Source organism: Macrotis lagotis, chromosome 6 (assembly GCF_037893015.1).
Source record: "Macrotis lagotis isolate mMagLag1 chromosome 6, bilby.v1.9.chrom.fasta, whole genome shotgun sequence".
NCBI classification, from domain to species: domain Eukaryota; kingdom Metazoa; phylum Chordata; class Mammalia; order Peramelemorphia; family Peramelidae; genus Macrotis; species Macrotis lagotis.
The window spans coordinates 94,232,262-94,247,999 of record NC_133663.1 but is presented as its reverse complement, the minus strand read 5'-3'; the positions used below and the strand labels follow the sequence as shown (position 1 = coordinate 94,247,999).

The 15,738-nt window shown below is 35.4% G+C and overlaps 1 protein-coding gene across 5 annotated transcripts in view; it reads right to left on the bottom strand.

The window, feature by feature from the left end:
• Positions 1 to 15,738, bottom strand: part of EPSTI1 (epithelial stromal interaction 1) — a 122,747-nt gene that overhangs the window by 32,976 nt on the left and 74,033 nt on the right. The window contains exon 10 of one of the 5 annotated variants that reach the window (XM_074191725.1): positions 6,687 to 6,751. The exons of the other annotated variants lie outside the window; for them this stretch is intronic. Within the exon in view, the coding sequence (XP_074047826.1) occupies positions 6,722 to 6,751 (30 nt within the window). The 3' untranslated portion in view covers positions 6,687 to 6,721. The remainder of the gene's footprint in view (positions 1 to 6,686; positions 6,752 to 15,738) is intronic. 5 annotated transcript variants of the gene reach the window in all.

The following is a 15,738-nucleotide window of genomic DNA, read 5'->3' as shown; positions in this document are numbered from 1 at the left end:
CACAAGTCTTTTTGTTACAACAAGACATTTAAGTGGGCAATTTGAGAATAGTACATTAGGGTGGCACAATGGAAGGATCCTCCCCAACTTTAAAGCAGGTGCAACTGAATATCTTTTGACAGCTTCTGCTCTATCATGTGGCCACGTCCATTCTAAATTAGTTCAGTTGAACCTGAATATACTAAAGGTTCAACTTCTGTACCTCAAGTATCTTCTTTCTGATGGCCTAGAACAGGGCCAGGGAAAATCTAACCTGCTGGCCATTTGGTCTGGTGCTGATATGGCAACAGCAGGTAGGGACTCAAAAATTCAATAAATTTAGGAACTTTTTAGGAGGGAATTAATTAAATGTTTGACCAACTATAGCAAGTAAATGATGCTATAATCAAATGGTTCTTGTCAAATAAAAAATGTCCCACTCCGTACCTAGAGGTATGAGGACACTAGAATTATTGGGGAGGATGCCCTTTCTTCCTTTCTTCCAAGTTGGCCCAAAGTGGAGTTCATACTTTCCCTGGGTGAAAATAAGTCTGTGGTAGTCACCTCATCTTTATATCTTCTTTCCTTTAGTACAGGACATTTTTAGATCTTGAAAGGTCATTGGTTTCTCCCCGTTTCTAGTCACCCAAGCAGCTGACTATTGACTACTGAAGTGGCAAGAACAAAAGTAGAGATGGTAGTAGAGAGGTCAAAGGAAGAGTCACCCACAGAGAGAGACAGCACCAGAAGGAAGAGTTCACTTGACACTTAAAGGGACTTACTCAGGGAAGATATATTGTAAAATAATTAATGAGCAGTCTTGCAAATATTCTAACATGCCTGCATACTAGCTCCTCAACTGACTAATCATCTCATGATTCTTTTTCCACTTCGTTTCTCCCTTTCTTTTGTGGGAATAAGACAGTTTGTTCCATATCTAACTCAAATTTTTAATATTTTACTTTCTTCTTTTTCTGAGGAAGAGCCCTTAGACTAGAACCCAAAATTAGAAATATGTCTCAGACATTTGAGAAGTGAAAGAAATTGAAGCTTGGAGTCTAGTCCCCTATTACAAGGCAGGCAAAACCAAAGCAATAAACTTGGGGCAAATAGAAAGGATAGATAAAAGTTGGGGATTGGTAAAGGTCATCAGCCCCTATAGCTTCAGCTTAGCAGTTCTCAGTTAGCCAGGTATTATCTCCATTTAATCACAGAGAGATTAAATAACCTGCCCTGTCAGAGTTATTATACATGTAAGATCTCCCAGACCCAGATTGCCAAAATTCACTATACTACACATAACCCCATCTCTAACTGATAGTATTCTATCATATAAACTTGAATAAATAATCAGAACAAATATATTCATATTGTCCATTGAAGGATAATTTAAAATTGGTGATATCAAGTTGAAGTTTCAAAAGAAAGTCCCATCTGACATCAACTGACAGATATCAGTAGGAAGGACAAAAGTATTCCAAGCACGAGCAAAGGCACAAGTCATCTGTAGATTATTTCTTTTAGACAAATATATTAGAATATTAGATGTTCAAATGATTTAGCTCCTTCCAAGAAATCACTTTATTTGTATTATTTGCTCACTCTCGTTGATTCTACCATTACTAAAAATGTCTTAGAAGCTCTTCTTTGGGAATTCCTTTCAGAGCTTCCAGTAAAATCTTTTTATTATCCTCAGTGATAAACATTTGAGAAGAGATTTGATTTCTGAAACAGTCAATAGTTATTCAGAATCAAGTATGTTAAATAATTTATTCAGTTCAACAACCATTTATTAAGTCCCTTCTATGTGCTAGGTTCTGAGGATCAAAGACAAAAAAATAAAAATAGTTCCAACCCCAGAGAACCTTCCATTTTTTTTTAAAAACTGATTCTCCCTTTCTCAGCCAGGCTGGAAGTGCAGCAGTCAATGACATGCCTAAATCTGATTAACACAGAAAATTTACCCTGTTCCAATTTTTCTACCTGAGCCAATCCAATCCTCTTTAGACTGATTGGTGGCCCTCTAGTCTGGAAGCTCACCCCCTAGTCTGGAAGCTCACCCCATCTGTGCCCGACAATTCTGATACAATGCTTGGTTTTCAACCCCACTGCAGCTAGGAATTTCTGAACTCATGTGATACGCTAGCCTCAGCATCCCCAGTAACAGGGACTATAGGTGTGGTCATCATACTGGCAATGAATTTATATCAACAGCCGGTAAACACAAAAAGAATTCTGAGAGGAAATGAGAGTGGGATATTGGGTGAAATTAAACAACTTGCCCATAGTCAGAGAGTTACAAACTGTCAGACCTCATATCTGAGCCCAGATCCCCAAAATTCAGTATTGTTAACACTACATGCCACCCCATCTCTAACAGATAATAATCTATTATATAAATGAGCTATAAGCTATAAGCTCATTTATATTTCATCCAATGGGATGAAACTGGCTATAACCCTACTCTAATAACTCTCAAGAATTATAACTCTATTAGATAGAATGTACTTAGAAGTGATAGATACTCAGAATGTTCTATGACTCAGAATGATTTAAAAATACCTCCTCCTTAAAAAGAGGAACAGGAAGGAGATGGGAGGAGAGAGGGGACTGAATGGGGTAAATCTCATCACATTAAGAGGTCCAAAATACCTATGGTAATAGAGGGGAAGAAGGGAGGAGATGAGAAACACCTGAATCTTCTCATCAGACTTGGCTTAAAGTTAACTTACACACATACTCCGTTAACTTAAAAAATATCTAACCTTTCAAGTATTAAAAGGGGAAAAGGGGAGGGGGGTTGTAGAGAAAGGGAGAGGGAGAAAAAAGGGGAACTAACAGAAGGTAAGGGAAAAGGGAAAAAGAGACAGGGGAAAGAAAGGGGAAGGAGGTGGCTATAGGAGAGCAAATGGTGGTATTCAGAAACAAAATACTGGGGAATACGGATAAGGGGGAAAGGGGAAAAATACAAACAGAAGGAAGATAGCATGGAGGGCAACAAAGAGTTAGTAATTTTAACTTTGAATGTGAATGAGATGAACTCTCCCTTAAAACATAAGTAAATAGCAGAGTGGATTAAAAACCAGAATCCTACAATATGCTGCTTACAAGAAACTCATTTGAAGCAGAGAGTAAAGGTAAAAGGTTGGAGCAAAATATATTTTGCTTCAGCTGAAGAGAAAAAAGCAGGGAAAGCAATCCTTATCCCAGACAAAGCAGCTGCACAAATAGATAGCATTAAAAGAGATAAGGAAGAAAGCAATATCCTCCTAAAAGGTACCATAAACAATAAAGTAATTTCAATACTAAATATATATGCACCCAACAGGGTAGCATCCAAATTCTTAAAGGAGAAGCTGAAAGAACTACAGGAAGACATAGACAACTAAACTCTACTAGTGGGAGGCCTCAACCTCCCACTCTCAGATCTAGATAAATCAAATCATAAAATAAACAAGAAAGAAGTTGAGGAAGTAAATAGGTTGTTAGAAAAACTAGATATGATAGATTTATGAAGGAAATTGAATGGGATATAAAGGAATATACCTTTTTCTTTGCAGTTCATGGCACTTATACAAGAATTGGCCATGTACTAGGGAATAAAAACATAATGATCAACTGCAGAAAGGCAGAAATAGTGAATGCATCTTTCTCAGATCACAATGCAATAAAAGTCATATGAAATATTGGACCAGGGAGATATAAACCCAGAACTAATTGGAAACTGAATAACCACATTTTAAAGAATGAGTGGATCAAAAAAAAAATTACAGAAAGAATTATTTTATCCTAGATATTAACAATAATGAAACAACATACCCAAACCTATGGGATTCACTCAAAGCAGCTGTCAGGGGATATATTATATCTTTAAATGCTTACATGAATAAATTAGAGAAAGAGGAAATCAATGAACTTAAATATGCAACTAAAAAAATTAAAGAACAAATTAAAAACCCACAATTAAATACCAAATTAGAAATTCTAAAAATTAAAGGATAAATTAATAAAAGCAAAAGCAAAAAACTATTGAATTGATAAATAAAATCAAAAGTTGGTTTTATGAAAAAGCAATAAAATTGATAAATGTCTGATCAATTTGATTAAAAAAAGAAAGAAGAAAACCAAATTGCTAGTATCAAAAATGAAAAAGGTGAACTCACCACCAATGAGGAGGAAATGAAAGTAATAATTCAGAATTATTTTGCCCAACTCTATGCCAATAAATTTGATAATTTAAGTGAAATGGATGAATATGTACAAAAATATAAATTGCCCAGGTTAAATGAAGAGGAGATTAAATACCTAAACAACCCCATCTCAGAAAAAGAAACTCAACAATCCATCATTGAACTCCCTAAGAAAAAATCTCCAGGGCCTGATGGATTCACAAGTGAATTCTACCACATTTAAGGAACAATTGGTTCTAATTCTATATTAAACTCTTTGGAAAAATAGAGAAGACGGAACTCTGCCTAATTCTTTCTATGAAACCAATGTGGTGCTGATACCGAAACCAGGAAGAGTTAAAACAGAGAAATTATAGGCCAATCTCCCTAATGAATATAGATGCAAAAATCTTAAATAAAATCTTAACAAAATGATTACAAGTTATCACTAGGATAATACATTTTGACCAAGTAGGATTCATCCCAGGAATGCCAGGTTGGTTCAATATTAGGAAAACTGTTAGTATAATCAACCATAACAACAACAGACCTATCAGAAATTATATGATCATATCAATAGATGCTGAAAAAGCTTTTGACAAAATACAGCACCCATTCCTGCTAAAAATACTAGAGAGTGTAGGAATAAATGGACTGTTCTTTAGAATAATAAGCAGTATCTATCTGAAACCATCAACATGCATTATATTCAATGGGGAGAGGCTAGAGGAATTCCCAGTAAGATCAGGAGTGAAACAAGGATGACCATTATCACCACTACTATTCAATATTGTATTAGAAATGTTAGCTTCATCAGTTAGAGAAGAAAAAGAAATTGAAGGAATTAGAATTGAGAAGGAAGAGACAAAATTCTCACTCTTTGCAGATGACATGATGGTATACCTAGAGAATCCCAAGAAATCATCCATAAAACTCCTGGAAACAATTAGCAATTTTAGCAAAGTTGCAGAATATAAAATAAACCCTCATAAATCCTCAACTTGAAAACATTTTAGTTAGGAGTTGCCACTTGAGCTGATTCTTGAATGAAAGGAGGCGGGGATTCCAAGAGCTATTGATGAAGAGGAAGAATACTGCATGGTCAGGCTAGGGAATGCAATTTGTTACAAAAACTGCATTTTAAAATCTAAGGAGTGTGGCGGCTAAGTGGCACAGTGGATAAAGCACCTGCCCTGAAGTCAGGAGTACCTGGGTTCAAATCCAGTATCAGACACTTAATAATTACCTAGCTGTGTGGCCTTGGGCAAGCCACTTAACCCCATTTGCCTTGCAAAAACATAAAACAAAATAAAACAAAGCAAAACAAAAATAAAATCTAAGGAGCCTGATTTTCCTATAAGGAAAGCCTATTAAATACTACTAAAGATATTTCCATATTTGTGGGTTGGGGTTGTTTTTGGGGGGAGGAGTTGTATGGCAATGGGATTAAGCGACTCACCCAGGGTCACAGAGCCAGTTAAAAGTGTCTGGGGTCAAATTTGATCCTCCTGACTTCAGGGTTAGTGCTCTATCTACTCTGCCACCTGGATGTATCTCTGAAGATATTTTTTAAAAAAGAGGAATTTCTCCAAAAATCCTTTAGGTAAATAGTACCATTTGGTTCTCTATGTGGTGCATCATTTATTTTGTCTGCATAAAAATAATATTTTGGCTTACCAGTGGAGTGAGGGCAAAGACATAATAAAAAAAACACTTCATAACCATATCTTGTGGTTGTCATCCAAAACCTACAAACCTTCAACATTTTCTCCTAAAATCATTGAATATTCCCTCTAACTGACCATCTATCCAACTTACAGTTAGCAATTGTAGCATACACATGACAGGTTTTTCTTAGTTTACTGTCATTGCACAACTTTGGGAACAATTCAGAGTTCTCAGCAGTACTGGGACAAAGTTATAGTAGTTTCTGTGAGCATAATTGTTACAACACAACCCTAAAAGTTGCCACCTATCTGCCTTGCTATTACTCCCCAGAGATGATTGTGTGATTGAGTGAAAGGTCCTATCGACCAACTGGACTATGATAGAAAAAATAAATCCCAGTCCAACAGGACTGAAGAGGTCATTCCAGGATTATATTCTATCATAAGTGTCAGAAGGTCTATATCTCTGCTTTCAGCTACAGACAGTGAAAAATACAGCCTGTTGGTATATCAGTGTACAGAGAGATGACAAAGCAACAAGAAGACCCATGTTTCCACCAGGCAGGAACATTGGAAGACTCATTGCCTCTAGTGCATGACTAATCTCAAAGCAGTAATCCTAACAAAGGCAAAGTTTTAAATACTTTAATTGAAAACATTGGCTTGCAGATTTTAAAAATTATGTTTGAAATCCCAAGGTATATGGCAAAATGTAGCTTAGCTTGATTGATTTAATGAAGGCAGCCATCTTACAAGGGACAAGTTTGGAAATAAGAAAGTGGTTGGTTCTCGTAGGGTGTACATGCATAGAGAAGGACACAGGTGGATAGGGTGCCCTTGGAAGTCAAGAAAACATGAATTCAGATCTTACCTCTGATACATTCTGGCTGGGTGAGTCAGGATAAGTCATTTAATCTCTGGGTCAGTGGAATCAAACTCAAAGAGAAATAGAAACTATTAATCAGTATACAAGAATCCCTAAATGCTATAAATTATTTACTAAATTTTTAAATGTGATATTTTCTATGTCTTATTATTTTTTTTTACTATTTTGTTAAATATTTCCTAATTACATTTTAATCTGTATCCACTCAAGAGTTTTGAGGGTCACAGGCCACTTGTAGGCCTCATGTTTGACATATCTACCTTGAGTCTCAGCCAAAGTCTCTAAAACTATACACATACACACACACACACACACACACACACACACACACACATATCAAAGATGACTCTCATTCCCATTGTACAGATAGGGAAAGTGAGACCCAGAAAAACTGAGAAATTTCTCTAAGGACAAACCACCATGAATGACACCTTTAGCACTTGTCTTTTGCTTTAATTCTATAATGCCCTTAGCAATTTTATCCTTCCCATTCCATTATAAGAAGTAAAGGACCTGAAGCAGCAAAACCATAAAAAATAAAAGATTATTCCTTTTACTCAAGCATCATTTCTACCAAGTCTATATTACCAGATTTTCAGTGCAAGAAGCAAGCTTTCATTTTGCCCTCACAGGAACCATTTCTTTCTGTAAACATCTTTGTTTTGCATCCTGTCTGAACACCATTTAGACCACGTTCCACTTTCCCAAGGCATTATCCGTGTCAAATCAAAGAAGAATTAGATCAAGGGTTCCAATTTTATAAGAATAAGCAATTGGTAAGTGTTATGATGTGACTAGAAATAGCTTGATGGACATAACAAGTTTTCTGTGACATGTCTAAAGAATGACCTTTTATACACTCAAACAGTTACTAAAGGGTTTTCTGTGGGAAGGCACAGTGGAATGGTTCTGGGATGCATGCAATTTAGAAAAAGAGGTCAGGGAGATGGAGGGGGCTCAGTAAAGTGCACTCCCTAACCCTATGACATTTATGGTCTAGAAATTTGACAACTAGCGAGTTAGAAAATCTGCTGAACATCATTCACATTACAACCTCCTTTCTGGATGTCAACAAATAAAAAAAAGCTAAGTCAGATCCAAGTCACATCATAGGAACAAAACAAATGCTAAATTGTTTTCATTTTTTTTAGGGGACACAGTGGATACAATACCAGACCTGGAGTCAAAAAGACTCATCTTCCTAAATTCAAATCTTACCTTAGACACTGCCAAGATATGTGACTCTAGGCAAGTCATATAACTCTGTTTGCCTCAGTTTCCTCATCTATAAAATGAACTGTGGAAGGAATGACAAATCACAGTATCTTTGCCAAGAAAATACCAAATTGTGTCACAAAGAGTAGGATATGACTGAAATAACTTCACAACAGCAACATCAAGAGTAAAATTTTCTATACTAGTTACTTAAAAAGAAAAAAAAAAGTAAGAAAACTGATCCCAGGCTGTGAAGGTTAATTACCACTCTAAGAGAGCTACAAGGAAATAAAATGCAGATACAGCAACAGATTCTATCTTCTCTGTAAAGATCAACATACCTAAGAACAGATAAGGTCAGAAGAATAAGCTAGATGGCCCTAGCAACCAATGAAAAATACAAAGCATATTATTTACTGATAGAAACCAAAATAGAATGCAAATCCATTTTAAGCAAACTAATAAAGCCATGCAAGAAGGAAAGCATGGAGAATATCATTTTGGGAGAATAATAAACTAGTATAGATTAAAGGAGTTCAAAGTGCTTAGAAGACAGCTCGGTGGTTTAATGGATAGATTCCCAGGTCTAGTGTCAGAAAGTGAACTCAAATACAGCTTCAAATACTTACTCTATGAACCTGAAGAAATCCCTTAACATTTATTTGCTAGGGTTTACTCATCTACAAAATGAGTATAGAAATAGCACCTGACTCCCAGGTGTCTTGAATGAAATTTGACAAAAAGGTAAACCGAGGCAAATCTCCACTGAGGCAAATCTCCACACAGGATAACATTTATTAATGGGGCCAAGCTGTTTGACTATCAATAAATGGATCAATGGATGGCCTTCATATATGCCAAAGACAACAAAAGGACAATTCCCCTCATATAGGTTTTGGGGAGTACAGAACAAAGAGCAGGTAGATGACATCATGTAATGAAGGACAACATGATCAATTACAAAGTTGAGGCATGGTGAACAACTTGATTGGTTGGAAGTTTGATAATGCAGGCTGGAATGACCCCCCACCTTTCTTCTCTCATGAGACTAAGAACTGCTCATTGTTTGAGTCCACTTTCAAGACAGACTTCCAGACCTTTGAACAGCAAATCAGACATCCTTGAAGGATAGCTTGGTAGAGTAAAACTATTAGATCTGACTGTTTACACACATTTCCCAAGGTCAGTTAAATTTCTTGAAGAAACAAGAATTGAATTTTTTAAACTTAACCCATTACAGGCCAGATGAATCTCTGAAACAAATTCAGAGGCAAAGAGCTATGACTTAAACAATTATACAAAAAAAAGTAGTTATAGAACAAAATCAATTATTTATAAATAGGATCAATAAATAAATGATGCAAGATCAATTTTAATCTTCTCAGGAATGTTGTGAGGATCAAATGAGATAATAATTGTGAAAAAAAACTTAGCCTAGTACATAGCAAATGCTATATAAATGTTAGCCATTTTTAGAATTATCATTATCATCATCATTACCATTATCAAAAAATAAACCAGACAAGGTAGATGGGACCAGCAGGCAAAAGATTTTGAATGCCAAAGTAAAGACTTCAGTTGACAAAAGGGAACCAAAGAAGGTATAAATAGAAAATTCAATGGGGCAGCTAGGTGGCACAGTGGACAGAGCACAGTCCCTGGAGTCAGGAGTACCTGGGTTCAAATCCAGTCTCAAACAATTAATAATTACCTAGCTGTGTGGCCTTGGGCAAGCCACTTAACCCCCTTGCCTTGCAAAAACTAGAACAAACAAACAAATAAATAAATAGAAAATGCAAATGATGATAATGAGATGATGATGATGATGATGATGTTCGTGTCTTTTATTCTCTTGTACTTTTTTTTGCAAGGCAAATGGCATTAAGTGGCTTGCCTAAGGCCACACAGCTAGGTAATTATTAAGCCTCTGAGGCCGGATTTTAACTCAGGTACTCCTGACTCCAGGGCCGGTGCTCTGTCCACTGTGCCACCTAGCTGCCCCTCATCCTTTATTCTCAAAGAAGACCATGACAACAGGCAGATGATGCCACATGAATTGGATTTGAGTGAGAGCATGTTGTGCTAAGTCACTCTCTCCTCTGGAGCTATCTGCATCCAGCAACCAGATATAAATCAGACTGGATATGGTTCTAGATACAAGGCAATCAGGTTTAAGAGACAGCCCAAGGTCACCGGTCCTCCTGACTTCAAGCACTCTACCCACTGCACTGCCCCTAGATCTAGAACCCCCTAAGAAAAGTCAAATATAGCAAATTCCATGAAAAGATACTTTGGGAGAAGAAGACAACAGAAACAAAGCTCCTATCTTCACTAAAATATTCAAGCAGCATATTTGTAATAGAAAAAAACTTGAAATAAAAAATAGATGACAATAAGTTAGGGAATGATTAAACAAACTGTGGTATATGAATGGAATGACTGTCCCATACTAGAAAATGATAAAAAATGAACAAGAATTCAGAGAAGCCTGAGAAGACTTAAATAATGATGCAGAGAAAGTAAGAAGACAAGAAAAGTACATAGACAATAACAACAATGTAACTGATATGAACAAAGAAAAAAAAATTGAAATTGTTCAACTGTAATGATCATAACAAGTGGACTAGTGAAGCATTTAGATAACACATTCCCTTTTCTTTCATTGCAGAAGTAGAGAACCAGGAATGTAGAAAATTGCTTGTACTGTCAAGCCACAAAAATTTGCTATTTGATTTTACCAAGTAGCTTTTGTCCTTTCTTTTTAATTCTTTGTTTAAAAGGGGATGAATCACTTCATGAAGAAGTGGCAAAAATTCATAAAGGAATGTGACTATAAGGCCAAAATGTATCAATAAAAATGAGATTAAAAAAAGACTTGAGGGATTTCAGTTGATTGAAGGCTCAGATGAGTCAATGGTATGATGTGACTACTGGAAAAGATAATGAGATCTTAATCAGCATCCTTGCATAGACATAAAAGTTGAAGCCCTGTAGATGGGGAAGACTCAAAAGAGTAAATATTTAAAGACTGAAATTGCCAAACCCAGGAGAATTACTTACGTTTTGATGTCAGAAAGAATAGGAGGCAGTAAGGAGACAAGAAAGATCAGAAGAAAAATCATTTCAACCCAAATAATATAGATCTTACAAATGTAGGGGAAAAGGAGAGTTTTGAGGTGGAATACTTCTTGCCAAATACTGAAATCAAGGAACAGGAGAATTAAGAAAAATTTTCTCATTTGTCAACTGAGAGGCAGGAGGTTATCTTCAAAAGGGAAATTTAATCATGAGTTAGAGACCTTACAAAGCCTGGGGCAGTTAGGTGATTAGAGTATCGGAACTTAAGTGAAGAAGACTCAAATTCCAGAGTATTTCAATCTGGCCTCAACATTTACTAGATATATGATCCTAGGCAAATCACTGAATCCTGTTTGCCTCAGTTTCCTCATCTATAAAATGAACTTAGAAGAAAATGGTGAATCATTTCAATATATTCACCAAGAAGACTCCAAAGGGGTGGGGTGGGGGTAGGGGTCACAAAGAATTAGACACAACTGAAAAAAATCTGACCGGAGACAGAAGCCAAGATTCTAGAAATCAATAAGTGGATGACAAGGTAGATCACACTTGGAAACAATTTTGCAGTGAAATGAGAGCTAGAGCCATAATCTGGTAAGTTATCAAAGTCAAAGGAAGGCTTTTTTAGCTTTGTTTTTGCAGAGGAGAGACCTAAGCATATTTGTTGTCTTTTGAGGTAAGAGTCATTAACAAAGAGATAGCACATGCAAAAGATATTAATGGCACAAGGTCCTAAAGGATATGAATTGATTCAACCTGGAAAAGGAATTCATGATACTTCTTCAAAGATAGAAGGAAATGAGAAATAATGTAGAATTTGGCTATTACTTTAGAATTCAGATTAAGACAGGAACACCATGATCATCAAACCAAGAGATATGACCTGTTCCAAAAAAAAAAAAAAAAAAAAGATTCCCTTTTCTGAAAAGATTTCCCTTTCTTATCATGGATCATCTACCTTTTGCTTCCCTCTACTGAGGGAAAAACCCCTTATCTTCCAGGACTACCCAATATACTTCAGGAGAGAGCAGATTGTTAGGTGGCTGTGTTTTTTGTTTTGTTTTGTTTTTCTTTATTTCAAAACTAAACTTGCATCTTTGTACCTTCCACCCATTAATCCTACTTAATGCTGCCTTCTGGTAGAAGCCAAAACTAATCCTTCTTTCAGAGGACAGCCCTGTAAATATCCACCATTTACTTTTTTCCAACTAATATCTTCAATTCTTCTAAATTGAACCAGATATAACAAGAATTCAAATGTAGAAAATCCACTGGATTTGGTTTTGTTTAAATTATTTACTATTCAACATGAATTCTTGTTGAAATACAGAGTCTAGAACTAACACAATCAACCAGTAACTATCAAGTATCTATTATGAATGAGACACTATCCTAGGAGATGAGGACAGATACAAATATAATGTTAAGACTATGGATGGAACTTGTCATTTCAATGATAAAGGAACTCTTGGGGAGAAAATCCCCCTACTAACACAAATTACAATTGCTTTGCAGTTTGTATTTAGTCTAAAAAGCTGCCTGATATACCAAGAGGTTATATATGACATGCCCAAGATCATGTAAGCTCATGTTGGTCAGAGACAACACTTGAATGTTGGTCTTCCTGCCTCTGAAGCCCCTTTTATAGCCATGAAACCAGGCTGCCCCCCTCTAATATATTTAAATACAGAGAGTCCTAAAAATCTTTATTTCGGTTTTAACCTTTAAAAGCTTGTGGAATACCCTACATGTACACAAAGAATACAATATCTTTTCTTTTGGAAGGGAGGAGGTACTGGTATCTGGGGATCATAGAAAAAGGATTAGGAAAGGGTTAATAAAGGTGATATTTGAACTAAGTTTTAAAGAAAATTACGAAAGGTCATGCTAAACGTCAGAACGAAAAGACATGGGGAAAGAGGGAATACAAAAGTATGAATACCCAAAATGGAGCATCCTCTAAAATGAACAGAAAGAGAGCCACAGAGTACATGAAGAGATATACAGAAAGGATAAACCAAAACTTAGTTATGAAGGATACTAAATACCAAACTGAGAAATCACAGAAATAATGGAAAGCCTCTGGAGCTCATTGAGTAGGGGATTGACCATCAGAATTCTGCTTTAGGATAATCCCTCTGGCAGCTGTCTGATAGATGAATTAGAGAGGCAGAAAGACAAATTAAGAGACCGTTGTTGTAATACTTCAGGTGAGAAGCAAAGAGGACCTGAAGAATGGTATATTTATGAGTAGAGAGGAAGGACTAACTATAAGGCCAAAGTGGTCTAACTAGACATAATATCAGGAGAAAAGAAGATTATTACTTCCTTATGTCTAGATATTGTCTGGGCACTATATTAATGGAGACTAAACTCCAATGAGCTTCTTCAAGCAGTCAACATTGTAGACTCATACTGACCCTGCAATTTGTTAACTCCCCCCTCCCCATTCCCATATCTTTTTCCATATGAATTGCTTTGTAGCCAACTTTCCCATATATAAACTCAGTATTTGTAATGTCAGGAATGTATTTTTGTATTGTCTTTTATGTTTGGTATGGCCCTACCTAAATTTTTGGTTTAAAGTCTGTGAATATTACACCAAGTGACAACTAACTTGGCCCTTATTAAGAGAGGTCTTGGCACATAAAATTGAACCCTTCCCAAGTGCAATCAGCTTTAATAGTCCATGTGTTAAAGATGATAAGTACTAAATATTGAAAACAGAAGCAAAAAATATTACAGAGAATAAGAATAAGAAGCATATTTTCCAGGTCAGTTGAAGACTACCAACTATGAATTGCCTGAAAAGCAACACTTCAGTATCCAAAGGCTCTACAAAATGAAATAAAATAGCCAGTTTGTGTGCATGGCTATGTAATAAATAATATGTTCAGTCAATAACTGGAAAATATGTATGTATCAATATTTGTCTAGCCTCAGAAGGGAAAAAAGCAAGATTTATTAAGGAATAAAAAGCTTAATTTTCACTGTTTTAAATAACTGCTCAACCTGAAAATTAAAACCCAGTATCTGATTTTCTAATCTGTTGAGCCTTCTCTTTGTGAAATGTTCTACTTTTAATGGCTTTCATTAAAGCTCAGCAATAACTAGATCTTCTAAATATATACACCAAACTGTATAAAATGCTATGCTTAAAACCCACTGGAACAGGGTTTAAATCAAAATTATATCACAGACTATTCAGTATGGATTCTGCTTTTCCTCAGTGTCTAAGTTATTACTTACCTCACTGCCTCTTATTAAGTTGGGCCCATAGGGAAGCATATTAACTCTTTCAGGATACTTAATTGTCTTAATCGACAAAACCCATAAGTGTACCTTTAGATGTCACATACTAGATTTAATTTCTACAAAATAAATATTAGTTTCACTAGAACAGAACAAAATTAAATTAAGTATAAAGGTGAGTCTGTCATTCAAAATGGAAGTGTTAATAAGAAAAGTAACTCTTAACTTTCCATATTCAAGAAGATAGGCTAAAATTTCTTTCTCCTACTAGGATTTAAGGCCCTTCATAAGACAAATCCTGACCTACCTTACTATCATCAACACCAAATCCATCAGAAACCATGATTTCACAATTCATGAATAGTACCCTTTATAACCTAAAATAACTCCACCTCTACTATTACTATCCAATAGGTGTGATTTGCTCTAGTCCCATAGAATCACAGATATAAAGGTAGATGAAAATGCAAAGGTCACCTAATCCAAAATGTAAATTTTACACTGAGAAGCGAGATCCAGAGAAATTAAGTGACTAGTCCAAGGTCATAGATATAATAGGAATTTTAATCAAATCCTCTGAACTCAAGAATCAGTGTACTTTTTTACTATATTACAATGCTTCTTTCAACATCTTTGTGATCCTTCCTGAACAATATATAGCTCAAAATGATCTCTTGATCCTCTAAGTTCCATTCCACCCATTTCTCAAATTCTAATTATCTTATTTGTCATAAGTTGATATTATGTTATAGCATGGAACAAAGCTTTCTTCCTCAAATACTAATCATTGTCATTGATTGACATGAAAGACCCTTCTTATTAAATGGATTCACCTAAAGAATCAGCACTGATCCCCCAAAATCATACAATACTAATATATAACATATAATAACTAATATTGAACAGTATGTTCAATAAAAATCAGTTACTGGGAGACTTCTGTCAAAATGGCTAAGAGGAAGTTAGGCCCTCCCCCCCATTATCTCAAATGAGTAAAAAAATGCACTAATATAAAAGATAACAACTAATAAAGCATGAAAAGAAAAGTACTTGTAGCAAAAAAAAAAACACACACACACACAACTAAGATATTCAATATACTGAATAAATATCAAGGAGCAAAAGAAAGTTAAATTTAAAACCAAATGGATGGGAAAATTCCACCACTATAAAAATTATAAATGAACTGAGAGAATCTCTAGAGTAGTTTAAAAGATCAATAAAAGAATAACGACAGAAATTTTTGCTTTCAGAAAAATAAAAAGGATTTTTAAAGAGGAAGGGCTAATTTAAAGTAATTAAGAATGTTCCAAAAGAGTAGAATCTGAACAGGAAAAAAAAATCTCAGAAGTCATCTGTTAGGGTTAGGGTTTTATCTTATCCTCTTTTTTATAGTTCAAGAAAATGAAGTACAGGAAGATTAAATTATTTTTCTAATGTCACACAAGTGCTAAAGGTGACACGTGAATTCAGGTTCTCCGACAGATACAGC